The sequence below is a fragment of the Pteronotus mesoamericanus genome, unplaced genomic scaffold (genome assembly GCF_021234165.1).
Source record: "Pteronotus mesoamericanus isolate MK-2021 breed Mesoamerican mustached bat unplaced genomic scaffold, CSHL_Meso_final contig_52, whole genome shotgun sequence".
NCBI lineage: Eukaryota > Metazoa > Chordata > Mammalia > Chiroptera > Mormoopidae > Pteronotus > Pteronotus mesoamericanus.
In genome coordinates, this window is record NW_026555189.1 from 13,201,534 (window position 1) to 13,215,032 (window position 13,499).

A 13,499-nucleotide genomic window follows, 5' to 3' on the forward strand; every position below is an offset into this window, starting at 1 on the left:
TCCCCACATATCCCAAACTTCCAAGACTCATTTGAACCAAGAATGTACCCAGAATGCATGTGCCCATCCGAGGGTGTGCATCAGTCTATTTTTTTATTGTAAACAAATAAAAAAGCAAATCACAAATCAAAGGCCTAGACTTCCTCTCTGAGATGCGGAAAACCACATAACCAGTGAAATAATCTTAGAAAACAAATCTAACTGAAAGCTATTCAAAAGGCATTGAGTCAATATAACCAACCTGACCCAGGTAAGAAGGGGCTGGGCCTGGGGAGCCAGGACAGGCAAGAGTGAACGCCCAACAGAGTGGGCTTGCCTTTGAGGCCAGGGCTGGGGAAGCAGCTGCTAGGACCTCGCCTGCGCTCCTCCTGAGGAGTGGGGCAGCCCAGTCCCTGCCTAGTTCTACTGAGTGCCCCACCAGCCTACAGCATGGGAACACCCGGCCTCTGCTCTGGGGTGGGAGCTGGAGAAGACGACAGAAGGAAGGGACATGGGACCAGGAGCCCAGGATCAGGGTTGCTCCTTCTGGTTCTGCAGTAGATTCCCCTGGAGAGGCCCCTGCCAGTCTGTCCAATGAACATAGACATCAGAGAGGGTACCCAATAGGGCAGTGCGTGTACGCTGGAAGTGGCCCAGGTGCCAGCTAAGCCCTGGTCATAGTAGATCCAGAAAGGTTATGTTCCTTGGAGCTACAGGCTGCTGGATCCACTGCTCACCTTCGAGCCTGAGCTCAGACCTGTGGTGCCAAGTTAGACATGAATGCCTATTTCCCCAGCTCAGGGTCCGGGTGGGGTCTCTGGGGAATGGTTCGGGCGCACCCACCCCCACCTCCATCTGAAAGAAGTCAGCCTTAGACCCAGAAAGGGCTGGGGAGAGGCTAGAGAATATGAAGCAAAATGGGACTCACATAGGACAAGTCTTCAAGGACCCTGCCCAGGGCCTGCCCTGACACACAGCTGCTATCAGAGCCACTGGAGCCACTAGCTGACGGGCACTGGGACGAGACCTCTGAGTCCTCAGGGGCTAGGGAGAGAAATGGGTGAGCTGTCCGTAGAGATGGCCCGGACCCCAAGTCATGCCCTCCTGCCCCTGGCTTAGCCCAGACCTACTCAAGAATGGCTGGCTGCCCAGCTCTACTTCAGCCTCCAGCGCTGGCTCCTCTGGGAAGCTGGCAGAATACAGGGGCCAACGGAGGCCCTGAAGAGCTGGGTCTCTGTACAGGTGCAGGTTCAGGGACCCCAGTACAGAGCAGGAGGCAGGGTCTGCAGGAAGGGAGCTCGAAGTCCCCAGGTAGGGGTTGTCATATTCAAATGGGGCCACAGCAATGGAGGCCCGAGAACGAACTTCTGTATAAGAGAGGTCAGGTTGGGACAGGTGAGAGCCCACCTGGGCCAAGGTCCTGAGGAAAGCGAAGACTGGGGCTGACAGAGGTCCACGTTGCCTCCCACACAGCTTTCCTCACCCGCACCCCGTTAGGCTACCTCGGTACTTTAAAACGTAGTTGATGGTGCGGTCGTTGATAGCTTCCTTGTTAGGGGCGATGTCCCGGAAGGCTTTGTTCCCCACACCCATGGACACCATCTCAGCCATGCGCACCTCTGGGTGAAGAGGGGGCATGGCTGAGGCCCTTTGTGACATCAGCCTGGCCCTCAGCTTCTATCTATTTCTCCCCCTTAAGTCTTTCCTCGACACCCATACCCAGTAGGTAAGCCATCCTGTGCTCTAAATCTTTGTGGTACCGCACTCTCTCTTCCCAACAATCCTGTGGTCAGGTGTAATCCCCTTTTTATAGGTAAGCCCTCTGAAACTCAGAGAGGTTAACATTGTGTCCGTGCTCAGAGACAGTGATAGCAGGACTGCTAACGTAGATAGAGGTTCTTTCCCCTGCACTGGCTGCTGCTGCTGCTGGACCTCCTTCCCACTTCCCAAGCATTTCCGAGTCCCTAGGCTCTCCCTGAGCCCCTGTGGGACAACATAAGCTCTCCGTGGTGAAGTAGGGGCAGGGACCTACCCTTGTTGTGGACAGCCTGCTTCCAAAGCAGGTGGGAGATGTCAGCTGTCCAAGCTTGCTTGGTGGCCAAGCTGGCAGCTTGCAGCACAAAGGTATCCCTGGCCTTGCGACGGCGGAACCAGATCTCAAAGCGCAGGTTGCTATCCCCACAGCACTCAGTGAGGCCAAGGTCGGCCATCTGCATGACCAGGAGAGGAATGCGGTGAGGCACTGGGAAGCAGGGTGGCACAGGGCAGAATCGGGTGGGCCTACCTTGAAGGAGCGCTTGTAGGCAAATGTGTCGATGCCTGTGGGTCCTCGGCGAGGCTTGCTGAAGAGCAGCAGTTCCTCAAAGAGGAAAACGCGGCGCAGGGACTTGCGGCGCCCAGTGCGCACTGTGAACTCATCTTGTCGCACCAGCTGCCCTTGTTCCTTGAGGTTCACCTGGCAAGTTGGGGTCCAGTGGGTGCCCAGCCTCTTCTGCCCCCCTCCCTGACACCCACTGAACCTGCCCACCATGACTTGGTATAACTCACGTCACAGCCCTGGATGGCATCCATGGCAAGCAGGTCATTGCCATGTCGCAGCTGGAAGTGCACCAGGCTCTGGGCGGCCTGCAGGGCACTCAGCTCCTGCACGGCGCCCCTGCAGGCCCGTGCCAGCTCCTGGAGCAGCAGTGCATATTTGCTCATGCGCTGGATGGGCTTTAGCAGGTAGGAGGCCAAGTCCAGGTGGTCCCCCAGCGCTCGCTGCTTGTCCTGGCAGGTGGGCAGGAGACCATCAGGCAGCCTCAGGGTACTCCCGCCAGCCCCCTTCCCCCTACAGACTCAGGCTCACCTACCCTGAAGAAGGTGTGACCATAGCTGGTCATCAGGGCGTCGGAACGAGGTTTATTTTTGCTGTACAGCGCATACATCCCAAACTGCACCCTCTGCAAGGACATGTAGCTCAGCCCCAGGTGCAAAGGGGCCGGACCCCTCTCAGCTTGAGAGCACCAAAATGCCAACAGGTGGCTCCCTGGAAGGCCTCCCCCTACAGATCCAATCTGCCCGGCTTTGAATGAGGGGTGATCTGTGCAGAAAGAGCTCACCCACAGGCCTTCTGGTGAAGCAGGCCTGTGCCCAGCTCTGCTCCTCTCACAGCTCTGAGAACACTCTCTGGTCTCACCTCACCTTGGACTACGCCTCTTCTCACTGCGCCTTGGCCTGTCTCTTCCTTCACCACGGGGCCTCTTTCCTGCCACTTGCTCTTTCCTCTGATGGGACCTCTGGCTCCATCCCCTCTCTCTGGCCTCAGCTCAATCATCAGCTACTCAAAGACCTAACTGTTCTCTCTAGAGGGGGAACCCTTGCCCCGCTGGTAACTCACAGTCATTTCTATATCCTGATTATTTTCCTCCTAGCCCCAACTATTGTACAACCTAGAATTATCTTTTTCACTTTTATGTCTCCTTAATTATGAGCATCCTGAGGGGCAGGGCCCTATTAGTCTCATTCATAGCTGTAACCAGCACAAGGCCTACCCCCAAACATGTGCCCAACAGCTTTGCTGAGTGTAGCAGAACCAGCGGGGCCATGTGGCCCGGGGGCTTACATGGCGCAGGAAGGCATAGGCCACCCGGGGTGGGTGCCGCGTGCAGGCTTCCAGCTCACGCAAGAAGAAATGGCAGTGGAAGTCGCGCAGCTTCTCCAAGTTGCCGAAGAGGTGGGCACGCTGGCCACGGAGGCCCTGGGGCACATCAGGGCGATCCAGCTCGGGAAAGTAATTCTCTATGGTATAGTCAAGGGCACGGACATACTCCCGCTCTGTAGCCACCATCTCTGCCAGCACCAGCTGGAGCCTACCAGGTAGGTGGAGTCAGGACCCTAGACATCTGCCCTGACACTTCCCTCCCTGCCCTGCCCAGCCCAGTGACTGTACCTGTTGGGACTCCTGGGGTCAGAGCTGCCTGGCAGAGGCATGGTGGGGGATGACCCTGGTTGGGCACCATATCCAATCTCTGGTCTATGGCAGGCAGCCACCGTGGCCGCATGGTGGCAGTGGTGGACAGACTCTCTGAGACTCTGCCCCAGATTTCGATCAAGGCTGTATGCCTTCCGCAGAGGGGGCACTGCAGGCGCAGCTGGGACCCGGCTGACACAGAGGCTAGCCGTGCTGCCCGCCGGTGGTGGCTTCACTGCAGCCTCTAGCTTCTGGTCCAGGGCGAGCCAGGTGTCCTGGCACTGTGCCCAGGCCCAGCGACACTCTTGGCGGATGCTTTCGGAGCCCAGCCCCGTGGCCAGAGCCCACATCTTTCGGAAGTGGGCAGGAGGCAAGTCAGGGTGCTTGGTCCAATGCAGCTGCAGCCGTTGCAGCACAACCCCTGGGCTCTCCTGCTCCAACTCTGCCAACACCCGCTGCCCTTCCTCAGCCCATGTCGAGGCCTGCAACATCAAGGCCACACGGGCACTGAAGGGGGAGCCCACCAAGACGATCAAGCCTTCTTCCCAGTCTCCATCCCCACAGGGTGCTGGCCCCAGGCCACATCCCCAGTGGCTGGATCTGGGGCTCAGACTGAAGAAGTGAGAACACGCAGAATGACCAGGAAGAGCCCAGGCCGTGGAGAAGCTGGGCAGCTACCCCTCTGGCCCTACTGACCCCCTGGGGCCCGGGACAGGACCCCTCACACACCTGCTTGAAAAAACACGACAGCTTCTCAGCATCTGCCAGTCGTCGCCGCCGCTGGGCCAAAGCCTTAGAGAATTCAGTCAGCCGGTCTTGCAGGGCCAGAAATCGGGTCCCAAGGGGTCCCAGTTCAGCTGCTCCCCAGCCAGCCAGTGGCTGCAGAAACTTTTCCCCTCGCCTGACCTGCTCCTGGAAACAGAGACTAGGCTCAGTGGCCAAATCTGGTGGTCCAGCCCCCCAGGCCCAGGTCTCCTCCACTGACATCTACACATCATTGTCAAGTCTCTCCTGAATTAAAGACCCTCCCTCCAGCCCCCTCCTACATTTCCTTCTCTCTCTCAGCCCCTCCCCACAGCCAGATCTCCCTGGAGGAATTGTCTGTCCTCACCATCACCATCACTTCGCCTCATCAGCCCCCTCCGATCCCACTCGGCCCACCTCCCAGCAAGTCTCAGAACTCTTCTGACTCCACAGCTCAGCAACATTCAGCATCTCTCTCCTGGCTCCCGACCCCGCCCTGCTTTCCTGACTCTCCTTATTCTTCTCTGGTGGTTCCTCCTCCTACTCCCAGACCCTTACCCAAGCCATTGAACACTGAGGCTCCTGAAGTCTGTCCACCCTATCTCCCCAGGCAATCTTGTGTGATCACACTTCAAATGTCACCCACATATCCATATCCGCCAAGTGATCTTTTACTGCCAGATGTCTCCCCTGAATGACAGGCCCAATCCCAATGGGTCTTCCTCTCATTCCCCCAGTCATCTCTGAAGCACATCCAACAATGGATTCATGAATGCCCTTCCCCCAGAAAGTTCTTGTCTCCTGGTGCCTCTCTCAGGGAACAGAACCCATTCACTCTTACAACAGCCTTCTCCCTCCTACGCTCTTGTATGTGCCCAACATCAAATACCATCAATTTCTCAAATCCAACTCTTCCGCTATCATCCTAGCCAAAGCACCATTTCCCACCTGAACCACTGCAATTGTCTCTTTCTTTAATCCTCACCCAACATACAGAAGGGAGAGAGAGAGAGAAGGAAGGAAACATCGATGTGAGAGAGAAACATGGATCGGCTACCTCTTGTACATGCCCCAACGGGATACCAAACCTGCTACCTAGGCATGTGCTCTGACTGGAAATCAAACCCACAGCCTTTCGGTTTATGGGACGATGCCCAACCAACTGAGCCACACTGGCCAGCGCAGTAATTGCCTCTTCAGTGGACTCTCCACATCCATTCTCCAAATCATCATCTACCCAGAAACTAGGGTAATCTTCCTACAACACAGATCTGAACATGACCTTTCCTGCTTAAACTGTACACCATTACAGGGCCCAGTGACCTGGCCACCGACCACTTTTCTAGCCTTGTTTAACCCCAGCTCACCCTACTCTCCCTCCTTCTGCTCTGCATTTCAACCTCACTGTCGTCCCTACGGTCCCTCAGGCAAGTCATGCTCCCTCCTGCCACAGGACCCTTGCACAGGCTGATTGTTCACTCAGCCTGGAATGTCTCTTATCTCCAACCTTCTTCTGCCTGGTTGATCCCAACCTATCCTTCAGATCTCAGCTCAAAAGTCACTACCTCAGGGAAGCTTGCCCAACACCCCTTCTGGGTTAGGTCTTTATTATATACTCTGGTAGAACCACCTGCATTGCTTCTCTCCAGAACTTTCTGCCTCAGTTTGCAAACACAAACATGACTTTAAACCTTTAATTACAACTTCTCTGCTGGATTGTAAATCCCAAGAGAGCAAAGGACAGATTTGCCTTCACCCACCCTGCATTCCCTGGCAAAGTGCCCCAATACCTACACAATGAAGAAGCGGCCAAACTCACCTGGGCAACCCGGTCCAGCTCCCGAAAAGGGCCTTGGGCCTGAAGCAGCATGTCCAGTGAGGGTTCCCTTGGCTCTTCCAATGCTGGCCAGCCCACCTGCTGTAGCCACACTTCAATCTGGAGGGGCACAAACAGGGAAGGGACAGGTGCTGTGGGTTGGGTGCTCATGCTTAAGATTGGGGCAGGGCACATCTGGGTGTGTAGTTCCCACCTGGTGCAGGCCACTCTCCTCTGCCTTCAGAAGTGTCTGGACCAACTCGAGTGCCTGTACTCGACGGTTACCCTGCAGGGTCAATTGGTGCAGCAGCCCATCCACGCAGCCATAGAGCTCATCAACCTTGTCCACTGCTGGCCTGGTGTAGGGTCCACGATCTTAGCGCCCATGCCAGTTGCCTTGTTCCACTCCACCCTATCCTGGGACCACAATCCTGGCTGGCTCTGAGCCAGCCAGCTGAGTCCTTGGCATGGGATATGGTGCGCTGGTGGAAGGTGGGCTTGTACCTACCTGTAATCTGGGCTCCGGGTCACCTCTGGGTCCTCCTGCTTCAGCCATGCCAGCTCCAAGCTCCCCTGGCATTGCAACCATGCCCGCTGTGGTGAGTCTAGCACGTGCTGCATCAGGACCCGAGCCTGCTGTAGCAGCTGACCAACTTCCTGATTAAAGACAACAGGTAGTAGAGGTGAGCATGGGAGAAAAAGGGATAAGGAGCATCTGGAGAGAAGTCAGGAGGGCACACTCACCTCAGTCTCCATGGGCTGCGGCATTGCCTTCAAGTTCTCAATGGCCCCGTGAAGCAGGGTACAAACCACCTGGCAGCTCTGCAGTAGGGCTTCCAGACGCTGAGTAGAGGTAGGCATGACAGAGTGGTGCACAGTGCAGGTCCCAGCCATCCTGGGTTCCAGGCTGCCACAGACCCACCCTATGCCCTACCCAGTGCACTGACCATCCGGAAATCCAGCCAGGCCTGATGGCAGTAAGGCAGGCCTCCTCCCAGTGAAGCAGGTAACGATGACGTGGAGATGTGGGTCAGCAGGCTCTGATGAGAGGACAACTGCTCTAGCTGCAGGAAAAAAAAAGTGCTGTGACCCAGGCCTGGTGAGGAAGTGCCCCACCGCCACGCTTAGCCAACCTGGCTCAGTACCTGCAGCCCTGAAGGCACCTCCTCTGGCATTTTTCCCACCAGCAGCACCTGGTGCACAGACCCTGGGGCCGCTTCCTGAAAGGAATCTGAGCTCAGCCCTGCCCCCAACCCTACACAGATGAAGTGGTTGGGGGTGGGGAGCTACAATCCTGTACTCACTTGCAGTTGGCTGAGCCCCCAGAAGAGGGAAGAGCTGGGGGCACAAATTCGGGCGTCCACTAGCACAGTCAGTCCCAGAGCTTGTACTTCAAGCCTAAAGGAACAGACTTCATTCACTATCTAATTGCCAGGCCTTTCCATCTTGTGGCGCAGGCTCTGTCTCCCAACCTCCCCCAAACCTGGGGATGCTTCGCAAGTAGAGCAGGAGACGGAGGAGTTCGTGGCTGCTGCACTTGGGATGAAGCCAGGTGTGACTATGGGCACACAGGAGCAGCACTGCCCGGCCTTCCACATCCCGAGTCCCTGTGGGGACAGGGCAGTAAACACCTGCCCAATCAAGTCACCTTACCTCCATAACCTCTAGTCCCTCCTGCTACCTGGCAGGGCAGCCATGCCACTGGCCAGCAGCTCCCAGGCGATGTCTTGGGCCAAGAGGTAGTCAGCAGGCTTAGGGAGTCTGGATCCGCTGGAGTCTTAGGAAGGGAAATGGCTTGGGTCTGCACTGGCCCACTCAGAGATCCCTTCTTCACCTCAGCCTGCACTTCAGCCTAAATAGGGTCAGAGCCCTGCCCAAATCTGGGCACCCCCCTCCAGGCACTCCCCCTTCCTTCCAACCCAAGACACCTCTGCCCAGTCTCCCTTACCTGCCTCCAGCAGCTGTGACGGTGTTTCAGATAAAGGGCTTCCAGGGTCCACAGAGTCGCTGTCCAACCCCCCAGTTTCCAAGCTAGCTGGCATTCTACCTGGATCTGAGTCTCCTGCCAAGCTTTCCCCTTGGCTGGCACTCTTGCCTTGTGCCAGGCTGAGGTAGGAGGACATTGGGCATAGGAGGCTCTCCACTTCAGAGGGGACTGGTTCCTCTGACTTGCCTGAAGAATCTCCTAATGTGCCCCTTGGGCTATCCCCTGACCCATCTACAGACATCTGTCCTGGGGTGGATCGAGCTTCCCCAGGCAGGAGGCTGCCCTGTAGCCCTTCACCCTGGGCTTCCCCTGCTGGTGGTCTTTGAGGATTGGGGTCCTTAACCTGCATGTGGGGAACAGGTTCCTCCTCGTCCCAGGCATCCTTGAAACTGCACACGGCAAACCGCCAGTCGGTGGTGTGGCCCTGGGAGTCTGGAGACTCATCCCCACACTCCAGGGGCCCTTCCATCACCCATTCCTTAACGGTGGGCCTGCTCATGGCAAGCGGGAGAGGGGCCGGGGCCTCCGTGTGAACTGAGGCCTCAGCTCACCCAGAAAAAGGGTTGAAAACGGTCGGGAAGCACTCGGCGGATAAAGCAGAAGGCACTAGGCCGTAGGAGGTGCCATCTTGGGTGCGGGGAACAGGAGGCGCAGACGCTGCCGCTGTTCAGACCTGAGGAGAGGGAAGAAGGGCAGGCGTCTCCCTTCCGTCAGGGCGCTGCCCGTCCACGCTCACGTGGCTCCCACCCTCGGAAGCGCACTCTTGAGGCTTTGCAGTCCTATGCTGGGAGCGCTGCCTCGTGCTCGCACCCGCCGGCGCAGTGGGACCCTAGCCTCCGCCGGGGACTCGCGCGCCTGCCCCCTCGCCCGTCCGCCCGCCGCACTCACACCCCCAGGGCGCGACACGGGGATCAGGGACACAGGGGTGGCGGCGCAACCGGAACCCTCCAACGTACCGCAGCTGAGCCTCGACGGCGCGTAATAGTGCGCCGCTGGCGTCCGCGGGCGCCGCCTCCTGGCCGCGGGGGAGGGAACGCAGAGCGTCCGGGGTCGCGGCGCCGCGCCGCCCCCTGGGGGCTGGAGGACGGAGCCACAGCCCACCGTGCTAGGCCCGACGGCGGATTCCCGGGCGGCCCTGGCAGCGCCCGCCGCCCGCTAACCCTTCTTCCGCCGCGGGCCAGAAGAGCTCGGCCCTACCCGCACCCCAGAGCCCCGCCGACTTAGACTCAGCTTCTCAGTCTGGTAGTAGCAACGACCAACGGCCGTTCCACCATGCCCACTACCCAAAAAGCGGTGTAGTGCACAGGTGAGTGAGCATGTGGGTCCTCCTGGGGGTGAGGGGGAGGGAAAGGCTTGCGAGGTGAGGGGAGGGCTTCTGTTCTTGAATGCACACAGTATGGGGGTGATCCCGCCCCAGCCTCCCTAAGCAAAGCAAAGAGCACTCATTTCTCTCAGCCAGGAGAAGAAAAGGTGGGTCCAGAGTCCCCAAGTCCACACTCTCTAAGCCCAGATCAGCAGCGTGGGGCTGCTGGGAGCCAGTATAGGTATCTTCATGGAGGCCGGACCGGAGGGGCTCCTCCACTGCAACGCCATCTTCCTTCCGGGCCCGAGGCCCAGTCACCAAGAAACAAGTTGTGTGATGCCAAGATGGGAAGAGGACTTGAGAGAGGGAGGGGGGACAGCCGCCTCTGCGGTGGGAGCTAACCCAGGCCTGTCAGAATCCACCAATTCACCAGGCCCAGATCCTCCACTCCCTTATATTCCTGGCATTTCTGTCTCAAACACTCCTTCCCCAGCCAAAACCCCCTCCTTCCAAATCCAGCCAACGAGGCTAAGACTGAGGTCTGGCCCTGGAGCCAGAGATACTAACCCAGGCCTGCTCCTCCACTTACCTGCGGAGTGCGCGCCAGCAACTCAGTTCTCTTTGAGCTTCATCTTACTCACCTGTTTAAAAAAAAAAAAAAAAAAAAAAAAAAGCCATTTCTTTCTCTTGGGATTGTAATGAGGACTAGGGAAGACTGCATATGTCAAATGTCCACCTGCTGCCAGCACTGCCCCTCACTTCACCCCCCCCCCAGTCAGGGATCCTCAGCTGGTGAAAGTCACTTAGATAGTTCACCTGTGAGATCATTCCTAGCTCTGAGGTATGAGGTCCCTTTGAGGCAATTCCCTAACACCCTGCAAAATTTGTGGGAAAACTGTTAGAAGGCCAGCTCTGTGGCTAAAAGAAGGCACTGTGCCCCACAGCATGCTCAGGCCCTTGGTTCCCGGGTATACTGGCTTTCCTGACTCTGAAGCAGGAATTTCCTTCTTGAGCCCAAGGAGGCTGCCAGAGGAGGGTACCTGAGCATCAGAAGCAAGCATAGTGGGAACAACAACCACCCTCCCTCCTCCCAGCGTCCCATCAGCACCCAGAGTCCAGACTCTCAGCCACCAAGGAGCCTTCTTCATGAGCTGACCTGGCTGCAAGAGAGGAGTTTTGGAGTTTTCCTGCTCCATCCCCAACTCCTCAGTTGGCCCTGTCATCGCACCCTCGTCTGGCTGCAGTGAGCATCAGGACCAACCTTGGCTCCCTCCCCAGCTATCCCAGGGCCGCCCCACTGAGTCACTGCCTCCTGCTCCCTCCCACCCCTTCTGCTGCCCACTGTCTGCCCACCTCCACCCACCAGCCAGGCCCCCCAAGGAGCCCTAAGAGCTGGGAGGGACCTGCTGGCAGGCACACATACCCCTCCATGCCAGAGGCAAATAAGAGGCCTCAAGCCACAGGCCATAGCTAACCCCAGCACCCCTGGGCACAGGCAAACAGATTAGGGCCCTGGCCAGGCCCTGGTTTATGCACTCCGCATAGAATGTGCCTCGTAAGCTTCATGAAAACAGAGACGATGTGTTGCCCACTTCTGTACTCCCAGCAATAATAAATGCTTAGGGGATGCCTGAGGCTGGTCACATTACCCCTGCCCTCCTGAGGCTCTCCATCCATGAGCCAGATGTAAACCAGAGTCACAAATGGAGACAGATTCAGAGGCTCTGTGTGAAAGGGACACAAAAGAGGCGGAGAGCTGCAGGATGCACAGCCCCAGGATGGCAAAGATACAGATAGAAATGGGAACAAACTTAGGCCCAGTGGGGAACACTGGGGGCTGGGCCTGGAGTCAGCCTGGGCTGCTGACCACAGCAGGCTCTGAGGGCTGAGTTTGCAGGACTCAGCAGTGACTCATGGGGCCCATCTCTGTGGCTCTCCCAGCAGCGGAATCTACCCATAGCAGCCTTTTCCACTGAGATCATAACATGGGGATGGCCTCCCCTGCCCCTTTTCAAACCTTCCCTCAGCCTCCCATTCCTTGCCAATATAAATAAATCAAAAATGAAATGGGAGCTCTGTGCCTCAGTGGGCCTAGTAATGAGACCTAAAGTCATTGCTCTTACTCCATCCCAAATCTTACATACCTTCTTTAATACTGCCCTAAACAGGGAGGGTGACGTATACCCCAAACCTTCTAGACCTCTTGCACCTCTGGCCTAAATAAACTCCAAACTCCCTAGTGCGGCATTCAGGCCATTCTGAGGCACCAGAGCCTTCCTGTCCAGTTCCCACACTGGCCTGGAAAACTCATCTGATTACAAATCTTAGTTAGGTCTCTTCTGCCTAGAGTGCCCACACCCATCTCCCCGTGATCAAAATCCTCCCTCCTTCAAGGCCTGGACGCAGCTCAGGAGGCACTGAAGGCCACTTCTTCTGCCATCCTGCCCAGTCAGGGTGCGACCCACAGAGGAGCTCTTGACTTGCTCGCTCTCCTGCATCTCAGATGCCTGTCTGCCTGCGCTGTGTTCACCTGCCTTCTTCCTCCCGACCCCTTGCCCCTGACCAGCCCTATCTGCCTGGCGGTCCCACCATTCTTAGTTACCCAGTGCCAGGCCCAGGGGCCCCTTTGCACCCCTCCCCTACACCATCAATTGCCTGACTGTGTGAATTTGATTTCTACAACCTTTCTAATCCAGTAATTCTCAAAGGATGTGGTCCGTGGGCCACCTCCATCTGGAGCACTGGTTAAAATTACAATCTGGGGGCTCCCAAAGATCTGCTGAGTCTACCCCCATAGAACCTTTGGGGTAGGCTCAGGAATCTGCATGTTTGATAAGCTCCCCAGTGATTCTGACACTGAAGTCTGAGAATGGCCGCCTGTCCTATTCACGTCCCTGGGCTCCCTCCCAATAGGTCTTCTCCAGCCTCTCCTTCTACCAGCCCGCCCCCCACCTGGAGTGTCACACATCACCCACCCGGCCCCAGCTACATTTGAGCTCCCTAAAGCACGTCAGTGCCCGCACCACTCCCAGACCCCAATTCTTTCAAGGCCAGCTCTCTGCCACCCTCAAAGCTCAGCAGGGTCTCCCTACCCAAGCCATGTGTCCCTGGCTGGCTTCTGCCAACCACTTAACCTGCTGCTGCTTGCTTTTTGCCATATGTGCTCTAGGCATCCTTTTTTTATGGGCACTTTGTACCTAGAATGTACCATCCCAACTTGGCCTATGTTGTCTGAGCCTCTGCAACACACACACACACACACACACACACACTCCTCCCAAAGCCTGCCCAGATCTCCTCAAGGCCCCATAACACTTCCAGTGCTCTTTGCCTTTTAGTACAAGACCAATGATGACAAGCATTTGTGATCCCTTCCCATAGGCCAGACTCTCTACTAGATTCTTCTGATTTTGTCCTTGAATCCTGATAGCAACCTTATAAAATAAGTATGATTGTTATCCCGTTTTAAAAATGAAGCCACTGAGGCTCAGAGAGACTGTGTAACATACCTAAGATGACATACCTGGTGAGTGACAGCTGGGACTTATTAGGTCTAGTTAATTACTAGGCCTTATCGCTGCCAACCGCATAACATAGAAGTAGTGACTAAATTTGTAACCTTTGCCGTGTGTTGAGTTGTTCAGATCTACAAAGATAGAAAGTGGGTTATTGATTACCTAGGGCTAGGCTGGGGGTAAGGAATGACTGCTAATGGGTG

The 13,499-nt window shown here is 56.7% G+C and overlaps 1 protein-coding gene across 1 annotated transcript; it reads right to left on the reverse strand.

The window, feature by feature from the left end:
- Positions 1–681: 681 nt before the first annotated feature.
- Positions 682–8,947, reverse strand: PLEKHG4 (pleckstrin homology and RhoGEF domain containing G4). The gene is made up of 21 exons (XM_054579056.1): positions 8,440–8,947; positions 8,173–8,268; positions 7,975–8,098; positions 7,796–7,889; positions 7,637–7,711; positions 7,439–7,555; positions 7,236–7,334; positions 7,000–7,148; positions 6,706–6,847; positions 6,495–6,611; positions 4,661–4,843; positions 3,911–4,413; positions 3,584–3,830; positions 2,832–2,921; positions 2,527–2,748; positions 2,264–2,434; positions 2,012–2,189; positions 1,482–1,598; positions 1,110–1,346; positions 908–1,023; positions 682–736 (listed from the first exon to the last, which is right to left on the reverse strand). The coding sequence occupies exons 1-21, from the start codon at positions 8,945–8,947 to the stop codon at positions 731–733; spliced, it is 3,591 nt and encodes a 1,196-aa protein (XP_054435031.1). The 3' UTR covers positions 682–730.
- Between the last annotated feature and the right edge of the window lie 4,552 nt (positions 8,948–13,499).

Coding starts and splice junctions, on each gene's coding strand:
- PLEKHG4 (XM_054579056.1), bottom strand. CDS start 8,947: ATGGAAGGGCCCCTGGAGTGTGGGGATGAGTCTCCAGACTCCCAGGGC. Junction 2,435..2,526: donor ATGCCATCCAGGGCTGTGAC/GTGAGTTATACC, acceptor CCAACTTGCCAG/GTGAACCTCAAGGAACAAGG. Junction 1,024..1,109: donor GGGCAGCCAGCCATTCTTGA/GTAGGTCTGGGC, acceptor TTCTCTCCCTAG/CCCCTGAGGACTCAGAGGTC.